The sequence below is a fragment of the Esox lucius genome, chromosome 11 (genome assembly GCF_011004845.1).
Source record: "Esox lucius isolate fEsoLuc1 chromosome 11, fEsoLuc1.pri, whole genome shotgun sequence".
In the NCBI taxonomy this organism is placed as follows: Eukaryota; Metazoa; Chordata; class Actinopteri; order Esociformes; family Esocidae; genus Esox; species Esox lucius.
This window is the reverse complement of record NC_047579.1, coordinates 39,015,793-39,041,384: the sequence shown is the minus strand read 5'-3', so window position 1 is coordinate 39,041,384 and position 25,592 is coordinate 39,015,793. Positions and strand designations below refer to the sequence as shown.

At 40.1% G+C, this 25,592-nt stretch overlaps 2 protein-coding genes across 4 annotated transcripts; both read right to left on the bottom strand.

Moving 5' to 3' along the window:
* Positions 1-800: 800 nt before the first annotated feature.
* LOC109616307 (deleted in malignant brain tumors 1 protein) lies at positions 801-10,038 on the bottom strand. 3 transcript variants are annotated; one of them, XM_034295115.1, is made up of 6 exons: positions 9,994-10,038; positions 8,378-8,407; positions 6,437-6,739; positions 4,224-4,358; positions 1,833-1,935; positions 801-1,627 (listed from the first exon to the last, which is right to left on the bottom strand). In XM_034295115.1, exons 1-6 carry the CDS (start codon positions 10,028-10,030, stop codon positions 1,408-1,410), a joined length of 828 nt encoding a protein of 275 aa, XP_034151006.1. In that variant the 5' UTR covers positions 10,031-10,038; the 3' UTR covers positions 801-1,407. The 3 variants fall into 3 exon arrangements, with proteins under 3 accessions (XP_034151006.1, XP_034151007.1, XP_034151008.1); XM_034295116.1 differs by having other exon boundaries at positions 9,998-10,038; XM_034295117.1 differs by lacking the exons at positions 801-1,627; positions 1,833-1,935; positions 4,224-4,358 and adding an exon at positions 4,369-6,182.
* Positions 10,039-13,459: 3,421 nt separating this feature from the next.
* LOC117595229 lies at positions 13,460-15,844 on the bottom strand. The gene is made up of 5 exons (XM_034295150.1): positions 15,215-15,844; positions 14,659-14,955; positions 14,238-14,558; positions 13,886-14,023; positions 13,460-13,689 (listed from the first exon to the last, which is right to left on the bottom strand). Exons 2-5 carry the CDS (start codon positions 14,804-14,806, stop codon positions 13,460-13,462), a joined length of 837 nt encoding a protein of 278 aa, XP_034151041.1. The 5' UTR covers positions 14,807-14,955; positions 15,215-15,844.
* Positions 15,845-25,592: the final 9,748 nt, after the last annotated feature.

Genomic DNA, 25,592 nt, shown 5'->3' with positions numbered 1-25,592 from the left:
AAAGTTTTAGAGAAGTCAAGCCATAATGGTAAATTATTGTGTTTGTGCTGGTTGCACAAATTCCAGCCTGTCTGGAAATCGTGGAATTCCTTCTAGGAAAAGCAAGGTCTTTCGTTTTTGGGTGCGTTTTGTGCAGGTGAAGAGAGCAGACTTCACTGCCGCGTCTGTCACCACACACTCTGTCGTTTGTGGCGCTCATTTCACTCCGGAGAGTTATAGACCTGGAGATTCTCTGAGTCTCTGATGGGATTTCGGAGTAAGGACCATGTGAGGCTGATTACCGATGCTGTTTCCTCGTTGCACTCGATGGAATCAAGTCCACCACCATCAAAGCTTTCCACTGAACCTGGCGCGGGCAGGACTGGAGGACCAAGTGCTAGCACTTGCAGAAATTCCATGCCAGAAAAAGAGCTCTTAGCAGAGTAAGTCTTACTTTTAATTCTTTTAACTCTTAATTTGGCTGATTTTGTAATGTTTTAGTCTAATACTTTCAGAATAAAGAAGTGATTTGAGCGTGTATGTATTGGGCAATCCACCATCTAACTAGAAACATAGCTACATGTTAGCTTGGCTATTGCATTAGCAAACATTTGGTAGCTGTTGATTTGATGACAGGTAGCTAAAATTGCGTCTGAAACCATTCCCTCATCTGGATTAAAAATGTGCTGACTGCAAGTTCCTAGCATCAGGGCTTCAGTATACAGAAAGAGGGAGAGACTGAGCTTTAGAACAGGTTTTCGCAATTGCCTTGACATCAATGCAGTTTGCACAAAGTTACAGCTATGAGCTGTTGGCAGGCAGCTAGCCCAAACACCCCAATTCCCCCGCATGCTGTTAGCAGGCAGCTAGCTAGCCCAATACTCCAGTTTCCAGTACTCCAGACAAAACCTTGCTGGCTTAAATTAAGACAATCTACATGTATGTTTGATATAAAACAAGGTCGAAAGTATGTTTGCTGAAGCAGATGTATTGTATAACACCAATGTACTAGCCTAGACGAACCAGCGTTAGCCACCGTGCTACACAGTAACTCACCAAGTCACTTGCCCTATTCGCCACTGTTTTTGTTGACACCACAACACTACTTCTCTCCTCTGCCCATTGTTTCTCCCCCTAATCTCCCCCTGACCTCTATCTCGCCTAGGAGGCTTATAAATATAGACAGGAAAGAAGACTCAGCTTGAGTTGCCGAACGCGCCCCTTTTAGGCGAATGCGCACAAACTCCAGTGTGTTAACACCGAGTCAACTAACAAACATCTTAATCACAGTCGTCGTACCGTTTAACACCACTTTAGGCAATCAGAGTTTCTCATCCCTGACTTTTCCTTGATCTGAGTAGGTTGAACACCTTTTATAGTATACCCCTCTGCTTTCTGAAATACCCCCAATAGAGTCTATCAAGTGCCTCACATACAGTTTTCATATGTGTTGTCATCTTCATAGCAATTCCCCTCTCTAGGATTACATGAACCAAGCTGTTCCAAGACTATATAATCACTCTCATCACCATACATGTCTACTGCAGTGGTCATCCCTGTGACTGAATCTAGATTTTCATATGTGGCCTCAGCAGCCCCTGATCCAGCTTCATTGTTTCCAACCCTGGTCATGGCTCCTGGAGCGGTCCTGAGGATGAACACAAACCTTTGAGTTACAATCATGCTTTTGTAGCTGTGTTAGGTTGTCTGGGTGAATGTGTTTTAATCAAAACAACTTTTATACATTTGAGTTACTTGTATAATGTTAAAATCAGGAACTTGACACACGTTCCTCTTTCACAACTGTTATAATTATTTCCATTGTTGTGTTATGCATATCCCTGCTCACATACATTCCTGCATGGTATGTTGTCTTCAGGTCGTCATATCTGTTCTTGTTGATAATGGTTTCAGTGATGACGTAGTCCTCTTCATCGACATCTTCACACCGTGCACCTACAGTGTTTTTATGTAATAATAATTATTGTTTTTTATTGGATGCTTTTATACATCCTTTTCAGTTTGGTAATGTAGTTTTATCTGACTGTGCGTACCTTAGTGTTTTTAAATCAGGTCAGAGACTGAGTTAATGTACATGCAAAAACAGTGATGTGGCCCAAAAAGGTCTTGTAGTCTTATAACCTTCACCTGGCACAGACAGAAAAGGACTGGGAACCCCTCAGTCTGGTACCACTCTAGTGTTCTTATTAATATTTGACCCTAGAAGGGAATTCTTCCCAGCCAATGTGCATCAGTTCTTCCATTTGCTTACTCAGGGTGGTTACTGTATCTGTCAAAGCACTTTGTGGTGTAAAAAATGTCTTTATTCATTTTTTCTTTTGATTGATTGATTTTTGAGGTACTAGCCTAAAAGTTGATAGCAATCAGTTTATATCATATACACTGATCAGCTATAACATTATGACCACCTGCCTAATATTGTGTAGGTCCCACTTTTGCTGCCAAAACAGCCTTGGCCTGATGAGGCATGGGCTCCACTAGACCTCTAAAGGTGTGCTGTGGTATCTGGCACCAAGACGTTAGCAGCAGATCCTGTAAGTCCTGTAAGTTGCGAGGTGGGGCCTCCATGGATCGGACTCGTTTGTCCAGCACATCCCACAGATGCTCGATTGGATTGAGATCTGAGGAATTTGGAGGCCAGGTCAACACCTTGAACTTGTTGTTGTGTTCCTCAAACCATGTGCCCATTGTAGGCACTTTCGGCAGGGGTCATGGGTCAGCATGGGCACCCTTACTGGTCAGCGGCTAAGCAGCCCCATATGCAACAAACGTTGCACTGTGTTTTGACCCCTTTCTATCAGTACCAGCATTAACCTTTACAGCAATTTGAGCTACGCTGAGTGCACAATTATTAGGCAAGTGAGTATTCTGATCGTATTATTATTTCTATGCACATTTTCCAACTCCAAACCATATAAACTTGAATGCTCCTTGGTTTTAATCATTTTCAGGTGATATGTATTTGTAGTCAACTGGGGTGCAAAAATGCATGGAGAAGAGAAGACGCAAATCAACTGCAAACGACTTGAGTGGAATAAAACATTATTCCAGTGCCACCATATTCCAGAAGTGCAAGGTGTCAAGTGCTCAGAGACATGGCCATGGTAAAGAAGGCTGAAAGAAGACCACTGAATAAGATTCACAATTCTTTTTGGACAGATGAAATGAGTGACTCTTGATGGACCAGATGGATGGGCCCGTGGCTGGATCACTAATGGACCCAGGGCACCACTTTGAGTCTGGTGCCAGCAAGGGGGAGGAGGGGTACTGGTATGGGCTGCTATCATTAAGGATGAGGTAGTTGGACCGTTTCGGGTTGAAGGTGGACTGAAACTCAACTCCCATACCTACATTTTGTGTTACTTATTTGTTGCACTTCCTCAAAAAATGTAGAATAAATAAGGGAGTTGGAGAAATTATTTTTTGTTTTTGAGTAATTTTGTTGCCTAATAATTTTGCACACTAACTGTTGCCTTATAATTGTGCACACTTATGTATTCCGCTGAGAAAGATCAAAAATAAATATCCTTTGTTAAACATTCCGGTTTGAGGTTCAATGATATTTTGGATTGACTCAGAGTATTGTGTTTGTTCAACAAAAAAAGACATCTTGAGGAATGCGATTTGCCTAATAATTGTGCATGCAGTGTACAGTATCTTGTCTGTTGGATTGTAACACACGGGCCAGCCCTTGCTCCCCACGTGCATCAATGAGACTTGGCCGCCAATGACACGGTCGCCGGGTCCACCGCTTTTCCTTCCTTGGACCACTTTTGACAGGTACTGACCACTGCAGACCAGCAACACCCCACAAGGGCTGCAGTTTTAGAGATGCTCTGATCCAGTCATCTACCCATCACAATTTGGCCCTTGTCAAAGTCATTTAGATCCTTACGCTTGTCCATTCTTCCTGTTTGTAACACATCAACTTCGAGGACAGAATGTTCACTTGCTGACAGAGGCCATAACGAGATTATTAGTGTTATTCACTTCACCTGTCAGTGGTCATAATGTTATGGCTGATTGGTGTAAGTTAAACCACTGACATTAATCACCAAATTTCCCAGATTTTCTAGAAATTCAGGTTTAAGGATTTAGCATTTTTGGTTGAATCCTTCCATGTTCAAGGAATCTTCCACAGTGGAATTTTGAAACCCTATATTCAACCCTGCACCCCACCAATCACTCTCAACATCCTCCCCCCAATCACTATCAAGATTTACATTGTCTTTGGGACATCGTCATGGATGGCTGTCTGTTCCTCCTCTTCCTCCAGACTACACAGGGAATGACCACCAGTATCAGTAGTAGAAGAATACCAACTGCTGCGCCAGAAACAGTAACGAGGACTGGAGATGCTACAGAAAGAAACAACACCACATTACAGATCTGCAACCTCGGAGACCGAGGCTTAATCTGCTATTATCCAAATTTCAGATTTGGGGGAAGTTTTGCAATTAAGGTTCATTTTATTGACCCCTTCTGTCCACTTAATCTTACATATTATAAGTATAAATGTTGGAGTGCCTATGGATGGATTCATGTACAATAGCATATTTTAATGTATGTACACAGAAAGTGACCAGAGCGTATGAAGTGTCCATGTGATCAATAGATCAGTGTTACTGGTTAAGGAGGGTAGCCTGGGGGTAAGAGAATGTTGTGAGTCTGGAAGTGTGTCCCGATGCTCTGGTAACATCACCATAAGGCAGCAGTGTGAACACCACAGTCAGGGTGGCTGTAGTTTTTGATGATGTTCCGTGCTTTCCTAAGGCATCATGTGTGGTAGATGCCTTGCACAGAAGGGAAATGGCAGCCGATGACGCGCTCCTCAGATTTCACCACCGTCTGGAGGGCCTTGTGGTCAGCAGTGAAGCAGCTGCCGTACCAGTTAGTAATGCAGCCTGAGAGGATGGTCTTAATGATGCACCTGTGGAAGTTGGTGAGAGTTTTTGCAGACATGCCAAACCTCTTGAATCTCCTCAGGAAGTATAGTCGCTTTTGGGCGGTTTTTACTGCAGAGTCTGATTGCCTGGACCAGATGAGGTCATCTTTGATGAACACACGGAGGAAACTTTGTAGACTCTCTTTGCTTCAGCTCCATCGATGTGTATGGGGGCGTGCTCCCCCCTCTGCCGCTTCCTGAAGTCCACGATCATCTCTTTAGTCTTGCCGAAGTTAAGAAAGAGGTTGTTGTCCTGGCACCATGTAGCCAAGTCACTTACCTCCTTTCTGTATTCGGTCTCATCGTTGTTGTAGATGAGATTCAGGATGGTGGTGTCATCCCCAATCTAAAGTATTACGTTGGAGCTTTGTCTGGCCACGCAGTCATGCGTGAACAGGGAGTACAGGAGGGGACTGAGTACACAGCCCTGAGGGGCTCCGATGCTCAGGGTCAGTGCAGAGGAAGTGAGGGTGCCCAGTCTCACCACCTGAGCTCTACTCATCAGGATGTCCTGGATCCAGTTGCAAAGGGAGGTGTTACACAACGTTTCCAGTCTTTTGGTGCCTCTGTCCCAACTTTTTTTAAACGTGTTGCTGGCATCGAATTCAAAGTGAGCATGTGTTTCTCAAGAAACCATAACATATCTCAGTTTCAAAATGTTTTATGTTGTCTTTGTACTATTTTCTATTGAGTATAGGGTTTAACTGATTTGCACATCATTAAATTCTGTTTTTCTTTACATTGTATACAGTGTCCCAACCTTTTTGGAAACGGGGCTAATTGACAATTACAAGCAGTAGTTTTCCTTAATATTGTGACAATAAGAATGTTTCATTATGTTAATTATATGCTTTTGCTCAGAACCCTTTGAATACTTTACATGTCACAGGTCACACAAAGTATATAGCATGATAAAACCCTCTACCTGATAAGCAGACAACACCAACATCTTCACCGTGATCGCATTTGTGGGTTGTATTGTGTGGGCACTGTGTCAGTGTTTTTTCACCACCGGAGCACCCAACATCATCCATCCAGGTTGGCCCACTACCCTGACCGAAATGGGCGTTCTCTAGGGCCCTGACAGCACTCCCACAGTTGAGCTGTCTACACACCACCTCTGCATCCATCATATCCCAGTCATCATCACACACTGTCCTCCACTGGCCACTGTAATAGACCTCCACTCTGCCAGAGCAAAGACCGGTCCCATTGACCAGCCTGATCTGGGGACTCTCTAGTCGTAAAACACATTGACATCAAAGTTATACTGTTAAATTCACAGCTGAGGTAAATGTAAACTAAATAATAATCATCAACACAGACCTATTACTCTTAACGTGTGACTCGACTACATGAACTTCAAACAGGGCTTCATGGGAGTAGTCAGATAATTGTTGGGTAGTGGTTCCTGCGATTGTGTCACTTAGTCATTAATGCAATTGAGATGTGTTGGGAACAAGAGATTGTCAAACATTGTGCAACCCTCACCTGAGCAGACAACACCAGCATCTTCACCATCCTCTCCTTCAAATCCATAACCAGACCCCACTGAAAGATCGCTTTCATCATCCACATCATCCATTGAGATCATCCCACTGCCCTGACCAAGGAAAGCATTCACTGGGGCACTCACTGCACTCCCACAGTTGAGCTGTCTACACACCACCTCTGCATCCAACTCCATATCATCCCAGTCATCACTAGACACTCTCCTCCACTGATCACTGTGATAGACCTCCACTCTGCCAGAACATCGATCATTTCCATTGACCAGCCTGACCTTGGCACTTTCTAGTAGTTGAAGAGATGGACATCAAAAAAACATTTATTTCAATATACACAGCTGCATTAAATGTACAATTTATTTTTGGTTAAATGTAATAAAAACCTCAATCATAAATATTTAATCATAATCATTTACATACAATCAACTAATGAAGTATTGGCACGCTTCATGAAACTGAGCAAAAGTGAATAAAAAAAACACAATGAGTCATAGTCATAGTTTTTGGTAGCGATGGCCATTTGAGGCTTCATTGGTGTTATTTTAGCGGCAGGATGTTATGCTAGCACCACTCAGATTTTCTTTATCACATCAATTAAATGTACAAGGCAGTATAGTTAACAATCTATTCTGTGAAAAAGAACAGACAAGAATAACACTGGAACAGACATTGAACAAAAAATGTAAAGACTAGATTGTTAACTATATTACCTTATATATTTCAATGATGGCTTTTATTTTATTTTTTTTAATCGGAGTTAGCACTGCTAGCATAATATCCCGCTGCTAGAAGAACGGTAATGAAGTCTCTAATGGCCATCACTAGTTTGAGGTCAAATGGGGATACATTCATTTTACACAGTACGCACATAAATCCTCTGGCCAATTTCAACTGTTCCAGAAATGTCTATTATTGTGCTGACTGTGTGGTGATGAATAACAAATGTATTTTACATACATGCAACCTAATATGTACATGTTCAAATGATTGGGAAAGAAAAACAATGTTTTTCATCCATTAAGATAACATCAAATTGATCAGAAATACAGTACCTCGGTTAAAACATATCCACCTTTCGTAGTACGGGTTAATCAGGAAGTTACACCTGATATCACTACGTTACTCCTAAATTACCTCGAGTTACACCCGATATCACTACGTTACTCCTAAATTACCTCGATAAGCCAGTTACCTCGCTTTGTAGCACACCAAACAAGTCTTCCATGCAATGTCAAAACCAAGTGATTCAGACTCAATTTGCATGTTTGGATTTTCAGATTACGCACTACGGCCATAAGAATGATATACATGTTTCATACTTTGATGATACTAAGTACCCCTGCCTTAGTTCAAATGTTGATTGAATTAGGTAAATGTGCAGATTTCGCTGTGCAAACCTTTTAATAATTTTTTAGGGGTGCCAATACTTTTAAAACCGATTTATTGAACAAAATCTTGCCAGTCCATTAAATGTTTTGTGTTAAAAAAAATATTGTGTTGAAATAAAAGTATAAAAGCACCCACTTGAGTTTTAGACAAATATATGACTAATCGGACATCAACATAACTGTTGTTTTGGCACTGTTGGGGTATATCTTATCAGCTGACATTGATAAACCACTGCTCGTGTCACAAACCACTCCCTTCTCTTTACGGTGTAAAACACCCATCACAGAGATAAACTAATGTTGACCTGAATGAACATTTATGGTTTGCAACCCTCCATTAAAAATTAGTGGCTTCTGAGCTTTCATTGCCCCTATCAGAATAAGCCATAGTAAACGCAGTTCCATTACCAGCACAGCCAAAACAATAATAAGCAGATGTACATCTGATTTAGCCCTGGTGTCAGTATTTGGATGTCAAAAAAACATTTTCATATGTTTCATATGTCTATCATAAACTATAATATATATTTTCTTACCGGTAAATTGAGGTGCATTGAGTAGACAACCTAATGGAGAAAAATATACAGATGAAATCAATAATTGTCTCCTAAACCTTATCTACCCAACTGATAGAGCAATGACACTTGAAATCCATGTATGATCACACAACTGCATGAAAAGCAAAACGTATAGCACTGTGGTGTAGTGGTTAATTAAAGACACAGCCTCTCATGTGGAGACCTGGATTTGAATCCAGTGAGGGCAACAAACAACATTTTTCACTTTGAATTACGGGGCGGCTGAGCTAGGCTTGCCTGGTTCCTTTTCTGGTTATTTTGTAACTGTATATTTTGCATTATATACTTTTCTTAATTCTAACTATGTAGATGTCGGGTGCCATGTCACAAGAATTTCATTGTTCAGGATGATGCTGTGTTATTCAGTACATTTGACAAATAAAGTAGAAACGTATGAGTGCGTATCTCCAACTGTTACGTTTTGTAACTTATGTGTTGTTATGTATTGGCGCATCAGACGCCGCCAGGAAGCACAACAGACTGTCCAGGAGCTCACTGATGCCCTGATCCAGTTCTTCGAGAAGACCCCCCAGGACACCATCCACCGTCTCATCAGGAGCATGCCTAGACATTGTTTTTTCGATTTTTGGTGTGAGTTTTGAATCCTCCAATGTTTGGAAATGTTGGTTTACATTGACCATTTTCACGTCATTTTGTTCTCAAAGAATTACACAATGTAGACAATAAGAAAGATACTGGGCAGTAATTGAAAAAAAATGGCAAACCATTGCAAATAATGATCCTTGAACGAGCAGATTTTTCTAAAGAGAACAACTTTACTTGCAGAAACAGGAAATGAAACAATACATTTCCAAAATTGTGGTCCAGGACATGATGGCACAAATTGGTGGGTGGATGGACGACACAGAGCAACAGAGAAGAGGCAGGCGAGACAATAAAAATACAAGTGACAGTTTTGAAAGTGGTGCATTTTTACTCATTTTGGCCCTACAGTCTAAGAGATTTCCTAGACACAGAATTAGCAAGAATTTTCCATCCAGCCATAACGGCAGAAGTTTGTACATGACATCATACATATACACTACCATTCAATGGTTTGGGGTCACACATGTAGAAATGTCCTTGTTTTCAAAAGAAAAGCAGTTTTTTGTACATTAAAATAACATTTATAAGAAATACAATGTAGACATTGTTAGACTTGGAAACTGATTTTTACATAGGCGTACAGAGACCCATTATCAGCAACCATCTGTCCTGTGTATTATTTCAATTAAAAGTAATTATTTCTAACTTTATCAATGACTATATTTCCTACTATTTTTTGACCCCAAACTTTTGAACAGTAGTGTACATAGTTAATAGAACATTGATTTAAACACAGACGTTGATATAAAAACAGTACTGTAGATCTGTGCTTGAGATAACGGGACGCATTAGTCAACACTGATCATCCCGAAATGTGATCATGTTTCTGGCCAGTAATGCAAAACCACTGGTTGATTTTAGAATGCATCTTTAAGTATTGGGTAAGGTGTCATCCTTATAGACACTACATATGAAGCAAACCAGCAATCAAATTAAAGTATTTTGGACAATTTAGAAATTAAACTCACCCACTGTCAAATGAAGAACACATATCCATACTCTCATCTTGAGGAACTGAGTACATTTCATGGTAAAAGTGTAATGACAAGTTTGTCACACTGTCAGGCAATAGTAAGGTTTGTGAGCAGTGCCGGCTTTAGCCATTTCATTTATCATATCAGTTGAAGGCTCACTAGCAGTTGGAGGCCCCCTAGCAGTTAGGGGCCATGAGCAACCGCTTATGTCACTTATGGCTGGAGCCGGCCCTGCATGTGATGACACTCAGTTCACAGCACATCTGTTACATCCTGTCTTGGGTAGACAGTAAAGTCTGTCTTCACCAAAATATTTTCACACTACTCACCTAACCAGGAAATCTAGAATGGAACCATAGTGTGCCTGAAGTATAGCACTCTTCAGCCTTCTACCTAGATTGAGCCCACAGGCATACAATCCTTTCAAAGATGGATAAAAGTTATTGCATCCATATTCAAATAACTCCTAAGGACAGTGCACATAGGCAAAGTATCCAACCCCCCCTCACCGGACCCCCTGACTAAAATCACCCAATGCTTCCAGAAGTTCTCCTTGTCCCAAACGGGGGCTCAACAACTCCCATCCCCCCCTCCACCAGACTCACCATTTCCCCCTCCCCCACATCCACCCTCATTGCTTAGACAACTGCCACATTGTCAACAATCTTGTCCTTTATTGCCACAGAGCACAGAATATACTCGGTGATGTGCTTCGGGTCCCTGCTATTGTAAAAATAGCAATGTCGACTGTCTTGAGAACAAGCTAGGATCTAGTATCTGTATTCCTGTGTTGATTTGAAATAGAAGGAATCGAGTGCATGCAACTTATGCAGTAAACCTGTCTAATCTGTTATCTGTAACACGTCAACCTAATAGTCCAGGAACCCCTATTATCTCTATTAAGCTGGTTTACTTAATATCAGATCTCTCGCCAACAATTGTAATATTCTACAACCTAGCTAACAGAAGACTGTAGTGCCAGTGTTTTCAATGAGACAGCACAAAATATGAGGTTCTATGAATACATGTTGAAATGGTAGGAAAGGAGAAGTGGTTGCCCTGTTGAAAGATATATTCCGTGCAAAGAAAATAATTTCATTTTATTTCTTTTGAATACATCTGTTTTACTTTGAAGGGTGTTCCTAGCATTTTGTTTTTAACCATTTACAGACCTCTGCGAGTTTGATTGATGATTTTGCTGAACTACTCTCTGTTATGTTCGTTGATTATACTTATTTCTTATAACAGGGGATTTTAACATACACATAGATAATATGGACAGTAATGCCTAATAACTTTTTGCACTACTTGACTCTTTTGATCTCACTTCAAAAGACTCAATATTTCCTCTGTCATGGTTAAAGACTTGGCCCTGTCTGATCATTTGTCTTTTTTTTATTACCCCGGATGGTCAAGTAAACTCTGTTTCTGTTAAGAAAAGGTACATTAACGAGAGTACCAATGCTCAGTTTATGGAGGCCATAGCTTTCTCTCCAACAATAAGTTCAGAGTCAGTTGATGTACTCCTGGATAATTTTAATGCCAAAATACTGAATGTCATGGATCGTGTTGCACCGGTAAAGCTAAAGAAAACTATGAGCAAACAGAAAACAACATGGAGAACCACCATGATGGTAAGCGCCCTGAAAAGAGAATGTAGGAAATCGGAACGTAAGTGGAGGAAAACTTCAAATCCACTATGACATCTATAAACAAAACCTTGGTAGCTTCAACTATGACTTACACAGAGCTAGACAGCAACATTTATTGGGAATAATCAACAAAAATATCAATAATATCCACACTATTTGCCACGGTCGACAAGTTTACAAACCCCCTAAAGCGTATATAGGGTGACAAAATGTCCTGTTTTTCCATGGCCAGTTTTCAGGTGTCTTGAAAAAGCACCTGTGCACGTGAAATCTTTACTCGCTGTAACAACAACAAAGGCAATGTTTGGTTACTATTTGTTAATACATTTTGAATAAAAATACATTTTGGTTAAAAGTGCACAGATTTCTATGACAAACTCATTAAAGACAAGCATACTCTGAGAAAAATTGGCTCATGCGAAAAGTACAACAGGCCACCAGACTCCACAATCCAAATCAAGTTAGCAAAAGTGAGTAACTCTGTTGCATTATTACAGTTGTTGCTGTGTACACCTGAAACATGGGCTGTGTTCATTTTTCAGAGCATAATGTGTGCATGTTATGCGGAGTGCAAACGGTCCTTTGTTTCAATCCAATTCATTAATTTGTCACATATGCAATATTTTATTATAGTATAGCTTTTAAAGGGAAGGTTTGTGACCATAAATCATTTAGGGGAGTTCTTTATGTAAATGAGACTTCACATGCACTAGCACAGTGTTCCAGAAAGTTTCTGATTTATCAAGGCAAATTACAGGTGTGCGTAAATCAAACATGAGCAATTGGTAAATACCAACTTTTTTGTAATTGTGAACATTCTAAATTGTCTTTGTGTGAGTTAATTTAGAAGCTTTTCTCAACATTGATAAATGAGGGCCCTGGAGTATGCAAAACGATACTGGAACTTTGACTGGAACCGAGTGCTATTGTCAGATGAAACAAAAATGTAGCTTTTTGGCAACTAACACTCAAGGTGGGTTTGGCGTAAACAGAAGGTCGGATTTACCAAAAATAATCTGTTCTTCACTGTTAAGTATGGTGGAGGTTCCGTGATGTTGTGGGGTTGTTTTTCAGATTCCCTGCCTACGTAATACTATCACTCTAAAGATGGTACCAATATTATGGGGCAGTGCCAAGGTTTCAATTTACGCAGTAGTGCCGTAATATGTAACATGAACGCGAACACTGGTATCCAAATAATTATATTTTACAAATCTACGTATCAGTTGTATGTTTTCGTATATTTAAAATCAGAGTTAAATAACTATCATTGCACAGAGATAAAATGACTGTCACATGAAATACAAGGACATTTTACATCTGAATCTGGCTGCCTGTTACAGGAGAAGACTGATGTTTTACTGGCAAAGGGAGATTCTACAAAGATTTAAAGTGGCCGTAAAGTGTGGCTCATGTGCTCTCAACCTAGCAAGTTACAAGTTAAATTATCAAACAGAGTAAATATGATGGCAAAATTGGTTATGAAATAAGAGTTGCAAATGCCTTGAAAATAATGTAAAAGCCTGGATTGAAGCCTTAATAACATTAAGATCATATCTTGGAGAAATGCTATTATCCTGAAATGTCTTTCAAAAAAATGTATTTCCTGCCAAGCAATAACCAGCAGATGGTGCCCCACTCACAAATTATGCAATAATAATGCATCCATAATCAAGATTTTGTCATTAATTATTAAATAAAATGCTATGAAAATGTTATACCAAACATAGCTGTAACTATAGCATTATTGTTTCTATGGCCAATCCATGTGATTGAGTCAGAAATAAGTCAGTCTGCTATTCATTTTCCTAACAGTTTTCATAAATGTCCTCATTCATGTCATGAGCAATGTCCTGAATGGAGACATTAATGTAATCATGATCATCTTCCTCATCATAACTGTTTGTAGTAACACGAAACCCAGGTAGAACTCCTTTAACACCACAATTCACTTTTTCAGGGCCTCTCTGGTAAAGGACATTTTCAACATTCACATAGTCTCCTTCTTCTCGGCCTCTGTCGTATCTGTTATTGATACCTGTCACATAAACATTGGTTCATTAATATTATCAACAGCAAAGTCTGGATGACCGAAAAATACTTCCAAATGAAATGATTTATTAACAAACACATTTCAGACTGAATTGTTCTTCCACTTGACTCAACTTTCCAATCCTAAGGTCTAACTCAAGTTCAGGTTCTGGCTTTGAGTATCACTATAGTAAAACACTTACATTCTCTCTGGTTTGTCTCTGTAGATGGATTCCTGCTCCCCCTTGTCCTCTTCCTGACTAGATAGAGGACAACCAGAAACAGTGACAGCAGTACCAGCCCACCAGTCCCTCCAGAGGCAATGAAGGGGACCATGGATGCTGGAGACAATAGAAGTATTAAAAAAAAAGTCATAAAGATAAGTAAAGAAGTTGAAGTGGACAAATTAAGGTTATTGTTCATATAATACAAAAAACAAGCACAACACTTGACATGAAGGAAAATAACTCGTTAGAATACTCAAATTGTTCTACATTAGGTTTCATAAAGGATGCTTTTGGTACAGCTTTTTGGTAAAGCTTGTGTTATTTTTACCTCTAATGGTGACGGTCAGATTACTTTTAGCTGACCCTAATGCCCAAGTGGAAAAGTTGACTTCATAGCTACATCTGTAGTTCCCCTCATGTTTATACTCTGCAAAAGGGAAGTGAAAGGAGGCAGAGTGGTTGACTGCTGGCTTAGTCTCAGTCCTGTTGGAGCCAGAGAAGTCCAGATGGAAGAGACCTCCAGGATACCGTGGCTGAATGGAGCAGGTGATGGAGAAGCTGTGGCCCCTGGTGACCTTTGGCCCCTTAGATCCCCAGAACATCGAAACATTTGAAACACTGAGGGAGATTTTTGGATGTAGAAGGACCACTGTAGAAAATATAAACAGGAATTTGACAGTGGTGATTACACTCATTAAAACTGTATGTGATGATTAACTATGATGATTAGATTCCTCAAACTATCTCACCTTCAGTTGAGTTACTGTAAGGAGAGCTGACGGCCTGGCCATTAGAGGTGGTTCTGTAGAGACAGCTGTATCTGCCCTGATGTGAAGCATCCATTTTAAACTGGGTTAACATAACTCTGGACTGTGAGGATCCAACAGTTACATTCATGACAGAGTCTCCATTCAGGTTGAAGATGAATTCTACAGCATTACATGGGATGAGGGTTGGGAGATTGCAGGTGAGTTGGACCTGCTCTCCATGTAAGATGTCAGAATAGGACGGGTCTATGGAGAGGTAAGGCTTCTGCAAGACCAAACCTGTAGGTCAAAACATCCAGTGAACTTACATTAACTGAGGGAACAGTCTGCTGGACTATATACTGAATTAGCCAGATACTCTGTTCCAGACTTTGTGAAACTGTAATTTCTCCACTAGGTGGCAGAATAGGGCTCAATATGGCAGTAATACTTAATGCTTACCAGGATTGTCCCATTGATGAGACATTTCTACATTTTTCAGAATTTTCAAACCAAATCCTGATGTAACTGAAGTGTAGACAATAGATTCTACACTTACCTGAACAAACAACACCAGCGTCGTTACCATGACCACATTCATGCGTTCTTTGTGCTGTGCGTGAGCACTGAGTGATAGAGCGCCCACTGCCCTGACCAAAGTAGGCCTTCTCTGGGGCCCACAGCGCTTTTCCACAACCCAGCTGTCTACACACAACGTTAACATATTGCAGGTTCCATGTGTCTCCACACACATTTTTCCACTGGCCAGCTTGATAGACCTCCACCCTCCCAGAGCAGAGGTCTGTCCCATTAACCAGTCGGATGCTTGGTTTAACTATGAATGAAACAGAAAATTATGGTTTAAAGCAATAAGTTTGCAGGTAACAAGAAAGAGCATGGGGACACTAACTGAAAGGTTGCTGTATTGAATCCCTGAGCTTACATTGTAAAAGTCTATCTCATTGGGTCTTTGACAAAGACTGTTACCCTTATTGCTCCAGCATTCCTAACTGTCACATAAGTAACATTTCTAATTTGGTTGGATATTTCATAGTCGTTGAAAATGTTAAAAATGATAACTAGGTTGAGGCTTATGTTTTACATTTCACATGTACAAGGTGTGTATACACAGCAATGTACACAACAATGTTGCTCATTTAAAACATAAAATAAACCCATTGATATAGATCAAGAATTCCACTATACCTTCCTGAACATAGTTCTTTCACAAGCATTAAACTGAATTTGATGTTCAGCAGGAAACAAGGTTATTTACTCAATTACTAAATGTTTCTTTCACTCTGGACTAAGTGTTAAAACTACTGGAATATGCTTCTCAGTTGGAAGTACTTATCAGTGTTACAACATTCTCATTTACTGTGATTAGGGTATTGCAATATGTTTCATACATTTTACATCTTTGAGTCATGACAGAAACACGGGGAGTGTTCTTACCTGAGCAGACAGCTATAGCATCTTTAGCCTGAAAACAGTCTTGGTGTTTCAACCCTCCATGTGAACATTCTGTGAGGTAACTCTCATTACCCCGACACCCAACATTATCCAGCCATGTAGTCCCACCACCACTCCTGTGTCCTAATTGGGCACTATCTAGGACACTTTTAGCCCTCCCACATCCCAGCTGGACACAAACCACATTGGCGTCATTGATGTCCCAGTTCTGACCACACACTCTTCCCCACTGGCTCTCGTAAAGAACCTCGACTCTTCCTGAACAGCGACTAGAGCCATTGACCAGTCTGATCTCTTCGGCTAACAAAAAGGAAATTATAGGAAAATCAGAAATAATGATCTACTCAAACATTTTATAAAAACTTGCTTACTGTGTACTTTCAACTGCATTTTAAACATCAGGTGCAGGACAGAAAAACAAATCAAAGTAGTTAAAAATGTCTGCAACTCTGTTATACTCTTTTAATACACAAGAAACCCTTGATCTGAATTGGATCTTCCTCACACCAATATAAATAACTTGTGTTAACACTGTTCAACCAATCAATGAGTGCTAGCAATTTGGTACACAAAATGTTAGGTAATAGGCCTTACATCCAATAATAGCAAACTAAACATAGTAAAAACAGCAAAGATCCTTGCATCAGTTTTGTTTCATAGGCCTAGTGAGATAAGAAAAAAACATGAATTATTATGTGGAAGAATACTGGAGAGAAAGGAAAAATGGCAATAATAGTATGAGAAGGAATCCCCCATGAAATGAAAAATGTCTTAGAGAATGGGGCAGAGATAAGACAGCATTTAATTGACAATTCACTTGTTCTCTGCCCACTAGGCCAGGTCCCTGAACCTATTAGTCCCCAGGATGACACTCACTTAGCTTGTCATGAATGCAAGTTTTAAATTGGAAAATGGGCTTCTCAGACAGTTTCTGATCAATAAACAACATTAATTTTTTATTATAATCAATTCACAATTATAATCAGTCAGACTCTAGTCTGCACCACTATGGCAACAGATTAATCAACAGGTTTATCAATTACGTTTATTTCAAAACATTCAAGGCTTCTCATTGTTCTTTGTATGTTTTTTAAAACCTTACATTCAAGTTTTTTACTCAGTATCTGTGAGATATCTTTCTCATGAGGTCTGCAGTATTTCAGACTGTCCAAACATAGGACTGATCTGTGGGAGTCGGAGCCCGGATTGCAAGGATGAATACCCATTTTTGGAAGGCAATTTGTGCTGCTCAGCACCACGCTATTTGTCTACGGTATGCAAAATATTTTCACATGTTGCAGTAAAATGAGGGACCCACAAGGAAGACCTTCCCTTGTTTATGAAAGACTCTACTTCCATTGGATAAATGCCTCACATTAGCTGGAATCATTTGCATAATACTGACCGTGGCCCAACTTCTTGACATGCCAGAACAGCTCATACAACCATGCTGCCGTCCTGAGATGCTTTGCGCAACCATCAACAATGCCTTGATGCTATTCATGAAAAATTAATCGTATCCATCACGCCGGAACGGTGGATGGTCACCGTAAGCAACCTAAACGTCTTTTGGGTTGCTGCCGTGAGAAACAATATGGGACAGACCATTAGAGTAAAAGGGGGGGCTCAGTCTGAAACATTAGATTAGATTAAACTTTGTCATTGAAAAGTACAGTACCACGAAATGCAGTTAGCATCTAACCAGAAGTGCAATTAGAGGAGGGCAGAAAATGTATTTACAAGTATTTACAAGTATTATGTATACTCTATGTATTATACCATTGGAATGTGTAGTTGTGCAATCAAGGCAAATGCAGTACAAATGGCAATACTAATTGTGCAATCAAGGCAAATGGAGGAGGGCAGAAAGTTTAGGTGTAGTGTATGTTACAAGTGAGATAATAGTTGATTGGGTAGAAATGGCAATTTCTAAATGGCATTCTAGATGTGTAACAACTGAAAACGACCATTATCAGGCTTTGCAAGGCAGTGACAGAGTAGCACAAGCGAGTAGTGCAACAAGGTCCCTGAGAGGCGGGGAGGTATGGTTAGTGATGGGTCAACAGAGTTCTCTGGGTCACAGAGTTCAGCAAGGTAGATGGGAAGAAACTGTTCCTGAGCCTGCTGGTGCGGGATCGAATAGACCTCTACCCCCTGCCTGATGGTAGGAGGGCAAACAGATTGTGGCATGGAGGTGGAGGGACCCTGATGATCCTGCGCGCCCTGCGCAAACACTGCTTGCGCTGGAGGTCTGTGATGGCAGGAAGCTGTGCACCAGTGATGCGCTGGGTGGTTTTTACCACCCGTTGAAGTGCCTTCCCGGTTGGCTATGGAGCTGCTGCTGTGATGTAGTTTTTAGAATGATTGAGATTGTGCAGTGGTAAAAGTTCATAAGGATCTGGGAGGACAGGCAGGCTTTCTTCAGCCTCCTCAAAAAGTACAGGCACTGCTGTGCTTTTTTGACCAGGGCTGAGGTGTTGAGGGTCCAGGAGAGGTCCTCGGAGATGTGGACACCCAGGAATTTGAAGTTGGACACACGCTCCACCTCAATACTATCAATGAGGACTGGGGCGTGGCTGCAGCCTTTAGACTTCTTGTAATCCACAATGATCTCCTTGGTTGTCTCTGCATTGAGGGCCAGGTTGTTGTCAGAGCACCATGTCTACAGACCCATGACCTCCTCCCTGTAGGCTGACTCGTCATTGTCACTAATCAGGCCTACCACCGTGGTGTCGTCTGCGAACTTGGCGATGGTGTTGGAACTGTGCACAGGAACACAGTCATGGGGGAAGAGGGAGTAGAAGAGAGGGCTCAGTACACAGCCTTGTGGAACACCAGTGTTCAAGATCAGGGTGGAGGAGGTGAAGTTGTCTAACCTGACATACTGGGGTCTGTTGGTTAGGAAGTCCAAAGTCCAGTTGCAGGGAGAAGGGCTGATCCCTAGGTCATGGATTTTGTTGACCTGCCTAGAGGGGATGACCGTGTTGAATGCTGAGCTGAAGTCTATGAATAGCATTATCACATAGGTGTTGGTTTTGTCCAGGTAGGTCAAGGCAGAGTGTAGAGCTGTGGAGAAGGCATCCTCTGTAGACCTGTTTGACCAGTGGGCAAACTGGGAGGGATCCAGTGTTGGGGGGAGGCAGGACTTAAGGTGGGCCAGAACTAGTCTTTCGAAGCACTTCATGATCGTGGGGGTGAGTGCAACCGGTCAGAAGTCATTCAGGCTAGACACGGTCGACTGCTTCGGCACTGGCACAATGGTTGCGGTCTTGAAGCACGTTGGGACAACCGCCTGGGGCAATGACATGTTGAAAATGTCGGTAAAGACCTCAACATTACACATGATCTAGTGTCTTGTCTCTTCTGGTGAGACAGGTGACATTTTGGTGGAATTTGGGAAAAACCCTTTTCAGGTTTGCGTGATTGTAATCCCCTGCAATCACTAAAACACCATCTGGGTGTTCTGTCTGCTGTTTGCTAATGGCAGTTCTTTCATTGCTAACTTACCATTACCATCCGGAGGTATGTAGACTGCCATAACAACAATTGATGTAAACACCCGAGACAAGTAAAAGCCTGCATGTAATCATCAGGTATTCCAGATTGGTTGAGCAGTGACTCCCGGATAAGTTAGTGTTTGTACACCATGTTTTGTTTACATAAATTCACAATACACCCCCTCTGTTTTTACCAGAGTCTACTTCAGTCCAATCAGCTCTGAATTACGCTGTCGGGTATGTTGTTGTTAAGTCACGTTTCCGCGTAAATCATGACACCAGTGACTGTATGTTAGCGAGGAAAAGGCTAGGTAGTGAAGGCCGATGGGGGCTAGTCTTAGCCTAGCCTGGATGCCTCCACACTTCCCACACCTTTGTTTATGATTTTGACGATGCCTCTGGGTGCCACCAATCGACAATGTTTATATTGTCTCACGGGACGTCCTCGGAATCTCCAGTGGAAGGTGAAAGTTGTCAAAAATGATTTCTGTGCATTGTGCTCCGATGTCCAGGAATTATTGTTGGCTAAATAGAGTGTTTGCTAGGCTGTACTAAGTGAATAAGCTAAGAATATTATTTCAGTCTGAACTTTCACGGGGCCCTACGCCTTCTGGGCCATAGGTGGCTGCCTACCTTTCCTAATGGTAGCGACCACCACTGAATGTTACCAAGAACCAAATCCTTGTGAAGGAGTCATTCCTTCTTGGTTAAGGAAATTTGCTACTTCTACCAAAAAATATCAACATAAAATCTGCTACAGTTAAATTGCATTTATTTCTGCTGTATTCTCAATTGCACTAACATTATGGGCATTTCCTGCGGACATGGTATAATTTGGGTAAAAAAATAAGAAGTGTTTTCTTAAAGTTTCAAAATAAATCAGCATTGTCAATGCTACTACTCTCTAGTGGGGAGAAATTATAGGCCTTTGCTCAATGCAGATACACAAGAATCAAAAAGGGGGTTTGTGGATATGGGCAGCATATACAAGTGCATGTATGTAGATGTGTTTTATGGGATGTTTGTGCCCTGGCAAAGATCCTATACTGATTAAAATGTCTGTTCTTGGTGATTAAAAGAAATTCCACATGAGAGCAATACAGAGTTGAGAACGTTCTATTCTTTTTTAAAATACATTCTAACATGTCATCTAATATGTTCTGGGGATTTTTGTTAATTTGCACCGGAACACTCACCTGGCACTGAAGATAAAGCCATTTGAAAAACTGTAGGTGAGAAAAATAGACCAAACATATTACAACAGAAAAGGGTTAACAGTTGTATGTGAAGTGTAACAACAAATTAAGCCGCTTAGGCGAGCTTTGTCTACAACCCCGTTTCCAAAAAAGGGGGAATCCCCACCACAGATTTTTATTTTATTTACAAATTCACTGACAGATGGGATTAACCTTTTATAATTTTCTTACTACCACGATCCCAACAAAGTTTGGACACTGTGTAAAATACAAATAAAAATATAATGCAATGATGCACAATCATTTAACTGTATATTTAATTGAAAATAGTTCAAAGACAACCTATTAAATGTCGAAACTGAGAATTTTTATTGTTTTGGGAGAAAGTCATTTTGAATTTGTTGCCAACAATAAGTTTCAAAAAAGTTGGGACAGGTGCATATTTACCACTGTTGCATCACCGCTCCTTTTAACAATACTTTAGCATTTGGGAACTGGAGACCAATTGCTTTAGTTTTAAAAATGAAGTAGGAGACCAATTGCAGTAATCAGTTTAGCTGATTTCAGCAGCTCAACAGTTTGGGGTCTCCTTTGTCATATATTTGGTTTCATAATGCGCCAAATGTTTTCAAGGTCAGGACTGCAGGCATGCTAGTTTAGCACCCGTAATTACTACAGAGCCATGCCTATCAGAAATCAGACATGGACCCAAATGCATGACACAGGAGGCAGGAATTACTGTTCAGGTGTTTCATTGAAACAGTCGGAAAGCAAGAATTGAGCAGTCAAATAAGCAGGGGTTCGGTACACAGGTGATCTCCGCGAAGGTACAGGCGGACGATGAGCAGGAGACCAGAGTAGGTGAACAGGCAGGAGTCTGGTACACGTGATATCTCGACACAGGGCTTTGGGATTACAAAGCAATGACAACTCGGGAACTACTTGGAAGAACAAACAAGACAAACTGGCAACTAGAACAAACAGAGAAGACAGGTTAAGTAAGCAGGGATAACAAGGGGATGGGGGACACCTGGTGGGTTGACAAGACAACACAGGTGAACAGAATCAGGGTGAGGGCATGACAGGACCCACCCCCCTCCCCAGGGATGCCACCTGGCATCCCACCCAAGGATGTGCCCACCTGAAGTGCATATACCTTTTGCAAAGTACTTACGCACCATATGCAAGTGGATGTAAAACACACTATCATTCAAATGTTTGGGGTTACATAGTAATGTCCTTCTTTTTGAAAGAAAAGCACATCTTTTTATCCATTAAAACAACATCACATTGATCAGAAATTGCAGACATTGTTAATGTTGTAAATGAATATTGTAGCTGGATTTTTAACTGAATATCTACACTGAACAAAATTATGAACACAACACTTTTGTTTTTGCCCAAATTCTTTATCATGAGCTGAACTCAAAGATCTAAGACTTTCTCTATGTACACAATAGGCCTATTTCTTTCTGTCTAAATCTGTGTTAGTGAGAACTTCTCCTTTGTCAAGATAATCCATCCACCTCACAGGTGTGGCATATCAAGATGCTGATTAGACAGCATGATTATTGAACCGGTGTGCCTTAGGTTGGCCACAATAAAAAGCCACTCTAAAATGTGCCGTACATAGCCGTACAGAGGCCCATTATCAGCAACAATCACTCCTCTGTTCTAATGGCACCTTGTGTTTGCCAATCCAAGTTAATTATTTTAGAAGTCGAATTGATCATTAGAAAAGCCTTTTTCGATGATGTTAGCACAGCTGAAAACTGTTGTGCTGATTAAAGAAGCAATAAACCTGGCCTTCTTTAGATGTATTGTGTATATTCAGCATTAACGTTTGTGGGTTTGATTACAGACTCAAAATGTCCAGAAACAAAGAAGTTTCTACTGAAACATCTCAGTTCTGAGAAATTAAGGCTATTCTATGCGAGAAATTGCCAAGAGACTGAAGTTCAGTGAAATGCAAAAAATCTCATATCAAGTGATGAAATACAAAGTGCTGATGGTATGTATACAGAATTAATGGAAATGTATATAGGGAAATGAAATTATCCTTTTATTAACATCCAGCGTGAAGTCATTAGTAATTTAATAGTTGCAAAATTATATTTTCTGATTACTTTTCCCAACACTTGTGTTGAGTAAGATATTATTTTAACAGAATAATTGCACCTATGAAAATTTGAATTCCAAATAAAAGAAAAAAAAAATAGATCAATCAATAAAAAAAAATACTGTACATACTGAGAGATTGCTTCTGTAAAAAAGCTGTTGTCAGGACACGAACCCACACTTCAGTACTAATTGTGAACAAGGGATAATGGCTCAGATCACTGGACAATACTAGTACAAGAAAATATGAAATGTTGAAACAGCTTACAAAAATGTGTATAGGATACATTTTGGGTGGGTTTTAGGACTCACTTCCCTGTTACCTAACAACATTCAGTGAGAACATTATTACTTATTTCAGAACCCTTTGTTAATTCCTTTTTTTTGGTTGATTTGGCTTTCAGAGTGAATGTCAATATACCATGATTGTTTAAAAGTCAAGCCTTATTTTTGTAATGATGTGTACTTTTTTACAATTTTATTGCCCGGATTTTACAGTTTTTTAAGGAAATAGGCTGTACATCACAAATGTATGTGTAATGTAAATGTTGATTTAAAAACTCACAATCAAAGAAGTGACTACATAAACAGAGACACCGATCTATGCTTCAGATTCAACGGCTTGCAACTTTACATTTGTATTTAATTTATCTCAATACATTTTGTACTATTTTATCACTAAGCACCTCCTTTTATAAATTGATGGATGATTGTAAGCTAAATATGATTTACATTTTTCAACTTAAAGTAGGGATAAGCAGCCCTTAAAATATGTTTGAAGCAAAGCAGTGTTCACAATTTTCTACATTTTCCAGAAATAAGATGTTTTGTCTTTTAAACTCACCCATTGTTAGAGGAAGTACAATTCTCCAAATGCTTATCTTCATATTATAAAAAAAGAAAGGGACTTTCTCCAGTAGAATGTAAGCTTTCTAGTGAAAAGTGTCTCTAACACAGAATTTCTAGTGAATGTAAGATAAGTTATGTCATTTGTGGATGTACACCCAGTATGCAGCTTATCTATAACTTCCTAATTGTTTGATTTGAAAGTGCCTTTTATGACTGGCAGAAAATTTTAGGAAGAAACCAAAATGAAAGCCTACCTGGATGGTCTTTACCTCAGAAGTGTATTAGGGCAAACAAAAGACAAAAGACAGCCTTCTGAGCCTACCAGTAGACGTAGCAGGCCCCTTTTGACCCATACCTATGAGGCTGATAACCACTGATAACGCCCATTCAATCCAATGATAACATTTGAACCGGGTGCTAAAACGTAAGATTGTAAATTCTATAGCCTACATAAGAAAATTTAAGGTACAATATTAATTAATTAACATTATTTAAAATGTTAATTAAACATGATTTTGGAACTAAATGTAATTGTCAGGCCTACTGTACCTGACTATTGTAGTTTAATTTATTTGTGAATGTAATTGATTTAGAAAAGCAAATTTTGAAAGCTACACCCTCCTTCCAATACATTTCCTAAATACATAGGTGTAGCCTATATTACATTGTTTCGTTTTCAGAATTCTGAACTCACAAACCAAAAACTATTTAGAGACTATTTACCAGTATTCCTACCTTAATAACTGATCAGCAATGTGACAGTAACTTGACCATTTTCCTCCTTTACATAATACAATAACTGTAATTTAATTGCCAAGCAAGCAGCCATCAGATCATTCACCCCAGGAACTTGCTTGGAAGAGGTTAGAGTCCTCCAACTGTGCTGTTCCAAGCTGGGGCTGGTGTGAGCTCCCATCAAGGACATCCCCTGAGATTTCTCAACCCAGGAACTGATCATGATAGTCGGCTGCCTCTTCCCCAGTTTTGGGTTCGGACTGGGTCCCATCCTGGTTTCCCTGGGCGGCGCAGATAGGGTTTACTGATGCTTGTTGGAGTGATGTTGGCGGGTAGGGTAATTGAACCCCCCGCTGAGGCCCTTCTCCTGGCCAGGAGATAGAGCCAACGTGCAGGAACATAGCGTCCATCACATACCCACCCCCTCAATCCACCACAGTACTATTTTCTAATGAATATTGAGTTTAAATGGTCTGCACATGATTTCCTTCTGATTTTATTTAAAATATTCCAACTTTTTCAGAAAAGGAGTTGTATAAACAGCCATTCCACATTCATAAACAACAAATACATTTAAAGGCATCTGAAATCATTTTGTTATGGTCAGTAATTATTACACCAACTTCTACCAAAGCACCAGTGAAGGTATTAGGAGAGGTTGCATAGATGCCTGGCACGGCTGTGACACTGATATGAGAGAATGCAAAGTGTGCAAAGCTGTCATGAAGGCAAAGGGTTGCTACTTTGAAGAATCTACAATATTACATATATTTTTATCTTTTTATCATGTTAATGGTTGCTACATAATTCCACTATTATTTTACAAATACCCTTTGACAGGTACTGTATGTTGTTTTATTATTTACCCCCTTTGTAATACTGAATGGCCTATTTAAAGCACAATATTTCCTTTCCTTTTTTTCTCACTTTTAGTTTAAATTTTTGAGTATCACAGACCAATTTGTGAGGGCTGGTCAAAATACCCCTTACAAAGGATGTCTTTTGTAAATTTTACAGAGAATAACAAATATGTTTTATGAGAGAAATATGGATAGAATCTGAAGTTGAA

What these genes read in the sequence shown, in the direction of transcription:
- LOC109616307 (XM_034295115.1), bottom strand. Translation starts at nt 10,030, where the DNA reads ATGAGAGTATGGATATGTGTTCTTCATTTGACAGTGG. An exon ending in CAATGCACCTCAATTTACCG is followed by an intron (nt 6,740 to 8,377) that starts GTAAGAAAATAT and finishes TTCAACTACTAG; the next exon opens with AAAGTGCCAAGGTCAGGCTG. An exon ending in GACGATGTCCCAAAGACAAT is followed by an intron (nt 1,936 to 4,223) that starts GTAAATCTTGAT and finishes AAAACACTGTAG; the next exon opens with GTGCACGGTGTGAAGATGTC.
- LOC117595229 (XM_034295150.1), bottom strand. Translation starts at nt 14,806, where the DNA reads ATGAATGTAACTGTTGGATCCTCACAGTCCAGAGTTATGTTAACCCAG. An exon ending in TTACAGTAACTCAACTGAAG is followed by an intron (nt 14,559 to 14,658) that starts GTGAGATAGTTT and finishes TATTTTCTACAG; the next exon opens with TGGTCCTTCTACATCCAAAA. An exon ending in AGAGACAAACCAGAGAGAAT is followed by an intron (nt 13,690 to 13,885) that starts GTAAGTGTTTTA and finishes TTTATGTGACAG; the next exon opens with GTATCAATAACAGATACGAC.